Below are 13,612 nucleotides of genomic sequence, written 5' to 3'. Positions count from 1 at the left end.
GAACCTTGGATTGAGGCATGAGATCATTCTAAAGACCTCCCACACTCCTCTGTATCATCATCTTCTTCCTCTGAATCTGTCTCACACAGTCTATTTTGACAACTGAGCCGACACATTTTGCAAACAAAGGCTTTTAGAAAACTATAAATACGTTTTTGTTTCATCAAAAATAAATGTGTTTTGCTGCTGTAAAGAACAGATTAAATCTTCTGAAAATGTGTTATAATTAATGAGCATTTGGCAGGTAGAATACACTACATTTATGAAATGGAACCAAAACACTTAGTTTTCCTACAATAACGTCATTCAAATCACACCTGGAATGGCTTCAGTTTAGAGAACAGTATTGTGGTTTTCTCCCATGTTTTCATGATGCTAGCAACAGTTTTGTAATGGTTTATTTGGCACTGATTGTGTTTGGGCTGAATTTGGGCCCACACTGATGAGATCTTTTTTTTTTAAGTCTTAGAAACCTCCACAGAATATAAACACTCTCTTTAGAACACATACAGTTGCGTAAAATATTTCCATAATGTAAAGACTCAAAAGGGGTTCTCTGTACCCACACATCCCTAAAGAATCCATAGTGTTTCCTTCAGCTACAGATAATGAAGAAGGAGTGTAAGAGCATGCATAAACTACATAATATTTTTACATAATATTTACCAAATAAGTGTTCTCCCTGTGTCCACATGGGTTCCCGCCGGTTGCTCTGGTTTGCTCCCACGGTCCAAATACATACGTTAGTACGTGGATTGGCAACTCAAAAGTGTCTGTAGGTATGTGTGTGTGTGTGTCGTCCTGTGAAGGTGTGATGCCCAGTCCAGCGTGTGTTCCCACTTTGCGCCCAGTGATTCCGGGACCCACCGTGACCCTGAACTGGATAAGACAATGAATGAATTAACCAAATAATTAATCTTAGTTTATGTTTTTTACGTCTGATATTTTAAGGCCAGTTACCTAAGTGGCTTTTCGTTAATACTGGATAATTGTAAGATATTCATCTCAAGCACCATCCACCGAAAGAGTTCTTTAGGGAGCAGTAGTTTTCATTGTTATAGTAGAACTTTTTCATTGATTGTCCTACTGTGTAAACTTACATATTATTTTTAGTAGATGTCTATTTAATTTCTTCTTTTTAGGCATTTTAAGATTAATTACAGTATACACCTATACATTAAGCGTTTAAGAAGCTATTTATTGCCTGTCATGTCTTCCAGGTTGTATTAAGCAGTTGATCATCCAAGGGGAAGAAGTCATTTTTAAGGATCTTGACAAAAGCTCTACTGGAGTCACAAACTGCCCCACCTGCAAGGATCGTCCATGTCAGGTTCGAGTGTCTTCTGTGTTTATTTGTAGCCTTCATGCCTACATTACACTATTGCATTTTCAAACCATTCTGGTTGAGGCTTTAACTATAGCACACACTTCAGTCCCTGAATATTGGAATAACACTAGTCCTGTTTTGGTACAGAATGGTGGAGTTTGTCAGAACTCTACTACCAGTCTGTATAAGTGCACCTGTCCAGTAGGATTCACTGGGAGCAACTGCCAACACCTGTCCTCTCTTCACTGCCATCCAGGTGAGTGTTTAAAGCAACCTAGTTTCCAACCAAAAAATAAAAAAGACAATGACTTAAGCCTTGTTTGGATTAAATCAGTTTAATATAATTTTGCCACAATGTGTAAATATTGTATGTATGAGGAAATGGCCTACATTATCTCAGTATAAATGACAGAGATGGGCATGGCTACTCTATTTACTTACTGCTGTCACATAAACAAACCCACTGAAGGTATGTAGGATGATTACATGGGCAGTTTGTTCATTAAGGCGATGAAGCCACCCACCACCAAAAGGGAAAGGGAGGATTTTTTTTTCTGTCTGATTTTACCACAATGGTAACAAAGTTCTGCCAAAAGCTCTCTGAGTATCACAGTCAACTCAGGGTTAGGTGTTCCATACAGTCCATACATTTTGGGCAATTTCGAGATTGACCTCATAGACACTTACTTTTTTTGGACATTTTCTCCAGCTGCAGAGCCTTCAATTCATTCTCAGTTTATTCGGCAAAGGCTCGCTCCCAACATGCTTCCTTCATACATAACCTGAGGTGTGTTCCAAATGGCCCTCTGCTCTCTTCCCTACACACTATATAATCAATGTCACTGATTAATTCTGGGCACACCTCTGTATGGATAAACATAGCAGCTAGCTATCTGATCAGTATGGCTACAATTAGCTTCACAGTACTCTTTATTCTGGATCTGCTGCACCTAAAATAATATGTCATCTGAAGACTGAATCAAATTTTGGTGAGAGTGAGAATTTTGCTGAATTTTGTATGATTCATGGAAAGCTGGTCCTTCTCTCTTCAATATATTTGTAAGAGTGAATAAATAACATTTTATTTGTTTATGACCACAGTCGATTGTTCAGTCATTGTAGAGGCAAAGTAACTTCATTAAAGAAGGCCTTTATAATCACTCAGAATTAGGTATTATTTTCCCATTGAACAAGTCTCCTTAGCCATCATTGTGACCATTGCATCGCTTAGAGATTTGGCGGGAACCATAATTATTAAAAATTATTATTGTGTTCCTAACATATACAGTGTCTACACTACAGTGCCCTGTTGACTATATAGTGTGTAGGGAAGAGAGTAGAGGGCCATTTGGAACACACCTCAGGTTACGTATGAAGGAAGCATATTGGGAGCGAGCCATTTCCGAACAAACTGAGAATGAATTGAAGGCTCTGCAGCTGGAGAAAATGTCCCTAAAGTAAGAGTCTATGAGGTCATCATTTAATGATTTTACTCTTTTTGTGTAATTGTTTTATTGGACTTTTATGATTATATTCTATTTTTTTTTTCTGTAAAGCACTTTGAATTGCTTCTGTATAAAATGTGCTCTATGAATAAACTTGCCTTACCTTGCCTTGCCTTACAGGTTAATCTACTCAATAGTAAATGTCAGTTTGAATAAGATTAAAATAACTTGGGCTTATTTCTCCAGAAATAATGGTAATAATAGTTGAAAGGTGATGAAATCTTTACTGACGCTGTCCACAAACATGAATAGCATGGTGCATTTGAATGGCATTAAAACTACTAAGGTACCCTAGTCATGGTATTGTTTTAACACATCTCCCCATATAAAAATAATCCTGTCCCAGCAGGACTATTACTGCAGCAGAGGTGCTGGTGCTTCCTTCTCTTACTGTATTTTATTGATTTCCTCATCCACAGATGCTTGTGGGCCAGATGCCACTTGCATTAACCGACCCAGTGGTTCGGGCTATGACTGTCGCTGCCACCTTGGCAAACGAGGAAACAAGTGCATGGACGGTAAGGGGAGGTACATTTATATTTATGCCAATACTATGTGGAATAACAATTAGCACAGATCTCACTAGCCTTGCATTCTCAGGCACACTGGTGACGACGCCATTGTTTTACGGTGTGGATTCATTCATCTCATATCCACCTCTTACCAACATCCACAACGACCTGCGTATTGACATGGAGTTTAAACCCATGGGCAGCGATGGCTTGATGTTGTTTAGTGGAGGGAAGAAAATGAAAGTGGAGGACTTTGTCACTCTCTCCATGGTGGATGGCCATGTGGAGTTCCGCTACGAGCTTGGCACAGGTGGGAGACAAGTTTTACTGTTGACTGTTTATTAATAATTTCTATTAATAAATTATTAATTATACACATTTAATACACCATGACTAAGTCTAACCTCTGTTTAGGAAACATGTCTTAAGTTTATTAGTCAGTTTAAGGGGTTGAATTGAAATCAGTGGAAGCAATAGTAGCTTAGCATCAGAATGGGATCTTATCTTATGTAACATAGGACAGGTTACTAAAGCATTTGAATTATTGAATTATTTCCTCCGGGTGACTGTCTGTGAGGAGTGTGGTGTGTTCTCCCTGTGTCTGCGTGGGTTTCCTCTGGGTGACTGTCTGTGAGGAGTGTGGTGTGTTCTCCCTGTGTCTGCGTGGGTTTCCTCTGGGTGACTGTCTGTGAGGAGTGTGGTGTGTTCTCTCTGTGTCTGCGTGGGTTTCCTCCGGGTGACTGTCTGTGAGGAGTGTGGTGTGTTCTCCCTGTGTCTGCGTGGGTTTCCTCTGGGTGACTGTCTGTGAGGAGTGTGGTGTGTTCTCCCTGTGTCTGCGTGGGTTTCCTCCGGGTGACTGTCTATGAGGAGTGTGGTGTGTTCTCCCTGTGTCTGCGTGGGTTTCCTCCGGGTGACTGTCTGTGAGGAGTGTGGTGTGTTCTCTCTGTGTCTGCGTGGGTTTCCTCCGGGTGACTATCTGTGAGGAGTGTGGTGTGTTCTCCCTGTGTCTGCATGGGTTTCCTCCGAGTCCAAAAACACACGTTGGTAGGTGGATTGGTGACTCAAAAGTGTCCGTAGGTGTGAGTGAATGTGTGAGTGTGTGTTGCCCTGTGAAGGACTGGCGCCCCCTCCAGGGTGTATTCCTGCCTTGCGCCCAATGATTCCAGGTAGGCTCTGGACCCACCGTGACCCTGAACTGGATAAGGGTTACAGATAACGAATGAATATTTATGTTGTGTTGTGGTGTTGTCTGCAGGTCAGGCAGTGCTGCGCAGTCAGGAGCCATTGTCTCTAGGCCAGTGGCACAGAGTGTCTGCAGAGCGACTGAACAAAGACGGCTCCTTGAAAGTGGATCACGCAAAGGAGATCAAGAGATCATCTCCCGGCACGGCACAGGGCCTGAACATCCACACCTCGATGTACTTGGGAGGAGTGCCCGACCTGGAAATCCTGCCCAAACCTGCCAATGTCAGCAAGCTCTTTGATGGCTGCATCGGAGAGGTCAGCACTTAAAAAATGTCTAAACAAGTCATTTGTGGTAATTCAGGTGATTCTTCTTAACCTGTTTGCATTGCTCGGCTGTCCATCCAGGTGTCCATCAATGGTAAGAAGGTGGACCTCTCGTACAGCTTCACAGATTACAGGTCTATTGGTCTGTGTAAGGACGAGAGTCCATGTGACCGCAGGCCCTGTCAGCATGGTGGACGCTGCATGCCCACAGCAGAGTACGAGTTCCAGTGCTTCTGCAGAGACGGATACGAGGGTGAGGGGTCTGCACAATCATGTTGCTATAGCAGTGTGTGGCAGGATGTGCCCAGCTGATATGTGTGTGTGTGTATGTGCTGTTGCAGGAGAGCGCTGTGAGGTGGTGAGGGACACCTGTCTGGACTCTTCTCAGTGCCAGAATGGAGGAAACTGTGTGGATAGTCACTGTGTGTGTCCTGCAGGATTCACAGGCCTATTCTGTGAAGAAGGTTGGTTCGGATCCACCTGCTGCTTCTATCCAGTTTAGAATTCAGTTTCCGTGTCCTGCAATTTTATTTCTCCATCAAGGACATTCACTGATGCTTTGGAATATTGGGCTAAAGCATATAAAAACACAAACCTGTAGGTTGTCAATACAGGTACACTCTGCTGAATGCTGAAGATGGTTTTGAGGCATGTACACTGCCCATAAATGTATTGGGGATGCCTACAAATTCATCTGTTGGCTGATTTGTATCTTAATATATTAGCAGTCTATTGACTAGTAATAATCAGACACTACGTATTTTATCAGCACTCCAATCCTTAGCCTTTAGTTTCAGCTAAGAACCTTTTATTGCTAACTTGAAAATGCAGTTTAGTTGCTGAAGATTGTAACCAGTAATGGCTGTTTATGGCACAGCGTGTTATATACAATAAATAGTTAAGAATAGCTTCTGAGAATAGATCAGAAGCAGATCTGACAAAATGGCTGATACCTGATTCAGTAAAATATAGCTAGATAGGTTCATTTCACCAGGATCAGTTTCTATTGCTGTGTATACCCAAATATTTGATGGCCAGTGTCTGGTATTCAGTGACTGTTTTTGTGCAGGATGGCTTCTGTTTTTTAGGAAAAACAGCAGAAATGTTATAATAATCACAAGAAAGTTCCTCTAGAGGCTCCTGAACCTGGTTCCTTGCATGGGTTGAGAATTCACCGTTGCCCCTCTGGCTGAGAGTGATTTCCACACATAAAGTCCATTGCTCTTTGTCATGCTTTATCCCACTGAACCCAGCTGCTGTGAGCCTGGGGGAACCTAGCAGCATCCTGCAGTAAGTGTGTCTAACCCATGCACTCTAATGAATGTATCCCACACATACAGGACAGGAGGTGGTCCCTACTGAGGCGACGTGGAGTTTGGAGGGCAGCGGGGTTAATGGTACAGTATTCGTCCCATCTGCCTGACCCGACACTAACCAGGAGATCGCTCTCACAGACTGGTCCTGTCTAACCCCACCTCAAAAAAAACAAAACCCTACCATCAACAATAGACAAACCATCTCCCGGAAACAACACACAACATTTCTGGTGTCTGTTTACACACTCCATTTCCAGAAAAGTTAGGACGCTGGGCAAAATGTAATGGTAGAAGGCAATATTTTAGATGTTTAAACTGAGGAATGTCATTGCTTTTTGACAAATATATGCCCATTTTGATTTTGATGCCAACAACATGTTCCAAAAACGTTAACTGGTACCTGGTCAGTGACATGATTGGTTTAAAAAAGAACATCTCAGAGGGGAAAGTAAAGATGTGGAAGGGATTATGTGAATGACTGCATGGCAAACACTGAAACAATTCAAGAATAGGTTTCTCAGCTTAAAGTAGTAAAGAACTTGGGGATATCTTCATCTCGAGTTCATAATATCGGTCTGTCATTATATCAGTCTAGAGTACAAGATCTAAACCAGTAGTGTTTAGAGCTGACCTTCAGGCCTTTAGATAGCACTGCATTAAAAATGGGTTCAGAAACACTTCTGAAAACAGCTGTCTGTGAACAGTTAATCACCTCATACACTCATCTGTGATGGTATGTGGGTGCATTAGTGCACAGCGGCATGGGTGATTTGCATCATTATATACAGGTATATACAGGGTTTGGAGCAACATGCTGCCATCCAGAATTGTTCCAGAAGAGTCAAGGACCTAAACTAGTTCAGACCAAATCTTTGATTTTCAGTAGTACAGCAACTGGTCTCCTCCGTTCCCAAACATTTACAGAATGTTGTTTAAAGAAGGGGTAATAAACATGTCCCTGTCCCAACTTTTAGAACATGTTGCTGGCATAAAAGTTATAGTGCAAATATTTTTCAAAAAGCAATAAACTTTCACAAACATTTAAAATCTTGTCGTTGTACTATTTTCAATTAAGTTTAGGGTTTAAATGATTTACAGATCATTGCATTCAGATTTGATTTACGTTTTGCACAGCATTCCCAAATTGTTTGGACATGGGATTTATTTATAGCCACACACTGTTTGCTACCTTCCATCTCATGACATTTATTAGCATTCTCACAGACAAATATCAAGCAGCTGTTCTGCATTTTCTTCTAATTCTGCATCAAGAATGACGCATGCATTTAGAAATTGCATAACGCCAAGCTGGTCTTTGCCTCAGAGAGTGCTGAGAAATACCAAGTGAAGTTGAGTGCACTGTTTATTGTAAACTGACCCCTGAAATAAAGTGTACAAAATAATGAAGGAAGCCTTCGTCTGCACCTCCCACATTGGAGTCTTCCAGGAATTGTCAGACTTAAGGTAGAGCAGGAGGACATCTGTATCTATACATATGCATCTCCCATAGCATCAGTTTCCACCCATATCTCAGCCTTCCGTGACCGTTTTTTTTCTCTCTCCTGACCTTCATGTCTGCCAAACCAACACCACAATCCGTCTGTCTTTCACTAGCACTCATCCACGGCCAAGAATGAGACGTCTTCGTGCCACGAGCGGATAAACCCTTCACTGATCAGTTACTAACCACTAAACTTCAGTGTATTCAAGAAATACCCCAGTGTTTAAAGTTTGATCTCTATGTGCTGTGTCTGTGTTTGACCATCCATCATTTAAACCGTGACTGTCCTGCAGACACATCAGTAAGCGTCTAAATAGCCTTAAACAACAACCGTAAATAAACGAGAGAGAGTGCATGATGCATCACAACCGCAGCCCTCGCACACACACACAGCCTTTGTGCAACACAAACCCCCCCGACGAGGAACACCAGAATACTTCATTTTCCACACAGACAAACTCACATCACTGTTGTGATATATATATATATATATATATATATATATATATATATATATATATATATATATATATATGGTACAGTACAGACACAGCAGATGGAGATCCGGTCGAAAAAGTGCTGGAGTAGCCATTTTAACACATGTCCTGGCCAGAAAGGTGAGCGTAAGGCCAAAGAAACGGTGGACAGATGTACGCATGGTGGTAAGCATTTAACTGTCAGCCTGGGACTTCAGGGTCCTGGAGGAATGCGATGCCTGGTCTCTAATGTTGTCTCTTGTCAAATATGTGTTGTTTCATGCGCAAGTGTCAGTGCTTTTCCATGTTGCACATTTCTTTTCTTTCTGTTTCTTGTCTTTTAATTCAAACATGACCAAGCAGACTGGTGCTTATATTAAAGAAGCAATAAGTCAAATTTACTTATTAATAATAAGAAAATTTATGAAAATGTAGCACCCATGAGATACAGAATCAAACTGTTTTGTAGCAACCGATGGGACCTGTTTATGTTGCATAGAGTGGATCTCCTGCATTTGTATTTGATGGAATTTGGCAGACGCTTGTATCCACAGCAACTATTAATCATGTTACAGAGGCTAATACAATGCTAATGTAGCCTTATCAGTTTTGTATGGTGACACTCTCACGTTCACCTCTCAGCACTGGGGTCTTGGGTTCAGGTCCCATCTGGTTGGAGTTTCCATGCTCTCCCTGTGTCTGCATTGGTTTCCTCCCACAGTCCAAAAACATGGAGGTTAGGTGAACTGGATATTCCTTATTTATTTAATGAATTATCTCATTTTCTTTTTCTTTCTGCTTTTTTAAGTGTGTGAGGGTGTATATGAATCAGTGTCTGTATTTGTATACGCCCAGATATGGATTGGTGCTCTATCCTGGGTGAACCCCCTAGTGGCCAACGCAGTCCTGTGTTTGACTTCCGCTTCTCGCCAATGTGTATTGACTGAGTGTTGAATGGAATGGTGTTTTGTGCAGTGTTGATTGTAAACGCATTTTTAAGTGTCTATAGGCACTATATAAGTGTAAATATAAATAAATCAAAGCCCTAGTCTGCTGTGTCGATGGCAGCAGTGTTACTCACTAGCTATGATTCAGGGATATTTAGAATAGGTTTAATACAGAAGAGTAACAACTCTAATATCACAAAAAAAGAGAGAGAGAGAACTTATTGCTCCTTTAACGTTACAGATCACTGTTGAAACACTGCTCTCTTTTTCTTCCTTTTGTTAATGGTATTTCAGGTCATTCCAGTGGTGTACACAGGGGGGCGGTATAACAGCAGCCTTGTCTGGAGTCCTTTACAGTTGTATAATGTAAATATTGTGCTTTTGTCACAGACTCCCCAATCCAGTATGCAGCATTTTTCCACGATGATGGCTACCTTGCTCTTCCTAAACCAATGTTCCCGCGTAGGTAGGTATTTACTGTTCAGTCAGTGCCGTGTATTAAACTGTGCCAAAATGTGGTCTAATTTCTTCTGATATTAATGAACTGTGTTTGGTTCCAGTGATCCTGAATCTCCTGAGACCATCGAGCTGGAGATAAAAACTGACTCTCCGGACGGCCTCATTCTGTGGCAGGGAGTGGTAGGTTCCACAACAGAAGCCTCTCTGTGCAGTGTCACTATAAAAAGCTATCCAAAAGAATAGTGTAGGGAATAAAGTATAATGTCAATATTTCCAGGATTCAGCTTCTGTTTTCCCACACCTTGAAAGTTCAGTCTTAGGAGAGTGTTGTTTTACTGTGCTGTTTTTCTGGTGGGAAGGGTTTTGGTGTAACACCAAGTGTAGTGCAGTTGTAAGGCAAATTTCAGTCCTTATTTTTGGGAGCCCCAGTTTTGGAAACGTATGTCTCTTGTCATTCCCATTCACAGCTGGATTCACTCATATCTAATCTTCAGAGAAAATTCTGGAAACACTCTTTTATCACATGAACTATGCCTTTGATCACGTGACCTGTTCTTCCCTTCACCTCTTTATAACCCCATAATTCATCAGCCTGTCACACATTGAGCTGTTTGCCTTTTTCCACGGACTCTAACCTCTGTGTTTGGATGATTTATAACCATGTTTTATAATTGTGTTCTTATTCAGGAACAGAGTACTACTGACTGCTGTCTACCAGAGATAATGAATGCATCATTAAAGTGATAGTTTGGTGTAAACTCACGTTATTCTCCTCAGACAAGTCTACAAAATGGTCCTTTATTCAAAATACAGTCCATTAGCCGAGCCATGATTGGCATATTAGGCATGCTTAGATTAGATAGCATGTAATTTAAACTTACGAATGTTAATTAGCACTGTGCAAACTACACACACACACAAACACATATAATTTATTTTTTAACCACATTTATATTTAAGTAAATGTTTAAATTCAAATTGCTGTTCATTTGTTTCACTGTTAACAAACAGTGTGTCATACAGTGTCAGACACCATGTAACCACAATTTTTGTCTCCATATAAGTAGCGTGTTGTTTGACAGAAAGGTAAATCATAATATTATTGGTTAATAATATTTAGCCACACCCACTGGTGCACAGTAACTTATCACAACACTTGAGTGGCACTGTGTCAGAAATGCGGTAGTGTAGTGAACCTAACTCATGCAGGTTTTTAACCAAGCAACGCAGTGCATCATGGGCATCCGCTATCCATCAGCTAGCTATCGCCAGCTAGTCTACATGGGTTATACACTAATTTGTGGTGCACTGTGGGATTGTTTGAGTGCACTGATAATTGTCCAGTGTCACTGTCCCCTACTGCAAAATGGCGGAACCCCAAAAATAGCGCATAATATAGTAAATAGCGCAGAGTCGTTTGAGCAAACAAATGAAACTACATTTTCTTTAAAGGTGATGGGAACACTGTAATTCTTCCTTTTGTATGGTTTGATATGGTGACTCAGTGATGGTCATTAACTCAAGCTAATGAAGGTTAGCTTTGAAGTCAGGTCGACTTTTACTTCACAGTTTGAGGCAAATAAGTGTTGATTTTGCACAATGCTAATTGCTAAAGCTAAAACCAAAGAAAAAAACGTCTTGGTTGCTTGCGGTTACTGTAAACTTTGGCTGAACTATCACTTTAGTAAATGATCTATTGTGAGAATGAATGCACTGCATGTTGCCTGATTTGCTGTGCCACACTAAGCTCCTCCCCCCCGCCCCCCACTGTGCATCCTCCTTCTTCTCCTCCTCCTCCTCCTCAGGAGCCTGCAGCTGCCCTGAGCCTTCGTAAGCTGTATGCTAACAAAAAGGTGGCTGCACTCCGCAAACTGCCACACAATCAAGTATGTTTACCTCGGACACGTGATAAAATGTCAGGTGCTTTTTCTACTGCAATGAATGAAAATGCTCAAGAAAAGCAATAATCTAGTAATAATTTCCTGCATATTTACAGTTTTATCAGATTTATTTATGGATTCACTCATTAGCTTTGAGTTTCATTTGCTTTTACAGCTTCATGTTTTGCATGTCCAGGACTTTTTGCCAGCACTGAATTATTTTTCTTTTCCATTTAAATACTTTAGCTGTCCAATTAAAAACATGTATATCCATTTTTGTCTATTTCTCTTTTACCGAATCATTTGAACACAGGAGCTGTCCGTCACATTGTGTGAAAATTCCATGACGAATGAACCAACAGAAATGCTCCAAAATTATTTGGAATAAAATTATTATTTATTTTACATTTACTTCCATTGAAAGTTAAGGTGTATTCCTTCTCCTGTAAAGTTACTATTTTGGGAGTTGTTTTTGATTGGACAGTGACAATACGCACCAGCATTTGCATGTTTTTCAATAGCTTAGATATTCCTAGCTTTTTAAACTCTGTAAAACTCCACTGTAACAGTAACATTCCACAAGAAATGTCCAGCCCTACAAAGTGAATTTATTGGAAATGTTGCCAATAAATATATTATTTTCTTATTATGTAAATTATATAAAGTTATATAAATATTTTTTTCTTATTATGATTTTTTTATACTTTATCTTCCTTATAGTTTATACTAGACTTCTAGATTTGTACATTTATTAAAGTGTTTGATCCTCACTGATCCCTTGTAGCTCGACTTGTGAACTGACCGAATAGAATTTGCAGTTCTCCTCCAAGTGTGTTGAGCTTTTCAGTATAGTTTCAGCAATTTGAACAAGACGTGGGTAGCTGGCTTCACACCTTTACGAAATGTGGCAGCCTTTACCCTCTCAGATGGCATTGTGGGATCGGGCAAATTTTTGAATATTTATCATATATTTATATTTAAATCCAGAGGGTAGTGAATAGAGTTTATGAATTTTGTTTTACGTATTCAATCATAACTGCGTCTGAGAGCTTTAAAATGAACTTGTCTTGTGTCTGTGTCTGGGCGGCTGGAGGGAAGTAAACTATTTCACTGTCCACTGTGGCACACTTTACAGGAACAGGGAGATCAGGGAAAAGGCAAAGACTTCATAAGTCTTGGTTTACAAAACGGACGACTGGTGTTCAGGTGAGGATCATTTTGTGTTTGAAATGCTTAGTATTTCTGTAAGATTTGTATTCAGCCACATGAAAATTAGCAATATCATGTACTGATGTTAGTTCTGAATCAAAGATACTACTCCCGCTCATTCTAGATGTATTACATGGAGTTCTATCACTCCAGAGAATGTCCTCTTTTCTTACGGCCTATTTTTGGGGGACTATTGTTATTTTATTATTATTATTTTGGGGCGGCACGGTAGTGCAGCAGGTAGTGTCGCAGTCACACAGCTCCAGGGACCTGGAAGTTGTGGGTTCGATTCCTGCTCCGGGTGACTGTCTGTGAGGAGTGTGGTGTGTTCTCCCCGTGTCTGCGTGGGTTTCCTCCGTTTTCCCCCCACAGTTAAAAAAACACACGTTGGTAGGTGGATTGGCGACTCAAAAGTGTCCGTAGGTGTGAGTGTGAGTGTGTGTTGCCCTGTGAAGGACTGGCGCCCCCTCCAGAGTGTATTTCCCGCCTTGCGCCCAATGATTCCAGGTAGACTCTGGACCCACCGCGACCCTGAACTGGATAAGGGTTACAGATAATGAATGAATGAATGAATGAATATTATTCTTTTTTTAAACTACTCTTGCCAATGACTAGCATTGAATATGGTGAACTTAGGTTTGTGTGTGTCCCCACAATGGGTACAATGTAAAGTAGCTGATTTCACTCATTATAACAGTTAAAAGTGTATTTATTGGATTTCAAAAATACAGTAAATACTGTATTTTCACATATTTGTATTTTATCGAGTCAAACTATATAAACCTGTACATGCATTACATAATTCATAATAATAATATCTTTTTATTTTCTCCTGTAGTTACCAGCTGGGCAGTGGAGAAGCCCAGATTCTCTCCAGAGAGCAGGTCAATGACGGTCACTGGCACAAAATCACAGCAGTCAGGTACAACATGACTCAGCTTCACTTACTATCTTCACTTACATCCGTTAAC

At 40.6% G+C, this 13,612-nt stretch overlaps 1 protein-coding gene across 1 annotated transcript in view; it reads left to right on the top strand.

Moving 5' to 3' along the window:
* Positions 1–13,612, top strand: part of hspg2 (heparan sulfate proteoglycan 2) — a 141,960-nt gene that overhangs the window by 122,549 nt on the left and 5,799 nt on the right. The window contains exons 71-83 of the mRNA XM_066671195.1: positions 1,221–1,330; positions 1,475–1,583; positions 3,252–3,350; positions 3,433–3,654; positions 4,600–4,844; positions 4,935–5,106; positions 5,195–5,317; positions 6,194–6,250; positions 9,484–9,559; positions 9,654–9,732; positions 11,358–11,438; positions 12,568–12,638; positions 13,480–13,563. Of these exons, the coding sequence (XP_066527292.1) occupies positions 1,221–1,330; positions 1,475–1,583; positions 3,252–3,350; positions 3,433–3,654; positions 4,600–4,844; positions 4,935–5,106; positions 5,195–5,317; positions 6,194–6,250; positions 9,484–9,559; positions 9,654–9,732; positions 11,358–11,438; positions 12,568–12,638; positions 13,480–13,563 (1,528 nt within the window). The remainder of the gene's footprint in view (positions 1–1,220; positions 1,331–1,474; positions 1,584–3,251; positions 3,351–3,432; positions 3,655–4,599; positions 4,845–4,934; positions 5,107–5,194; positions 5,318–6,193; positions 6,251–9,483; positions 9,560–9,653; positions 9,733–11,357; positions 11,439–12,567; positions 12,639–13,479; positions 13,564–13,612) is intronic.

The sequence above is a fragment of the Hoplias malabaricus genome, chromosome 5 (genome assembly GCF_029633855.1).
Source record: "Hoplias malabaricus isolate fHopMal1 chromosome 5, fHopMal1.hap1, whole genome shotgun sequence".
In the NCBI taxonomy this organism is placed as follows: Eukaryota; Metazoa; Chordata; class Actinopteri; order Characiformes; family Erythrinidae; genus Hoplias; species Hoplias malabaricus.
Note: the sequence above shows the minus strand (reverse complement) of the source record. Positions and strands in the feature narration are given on the sequence as shown.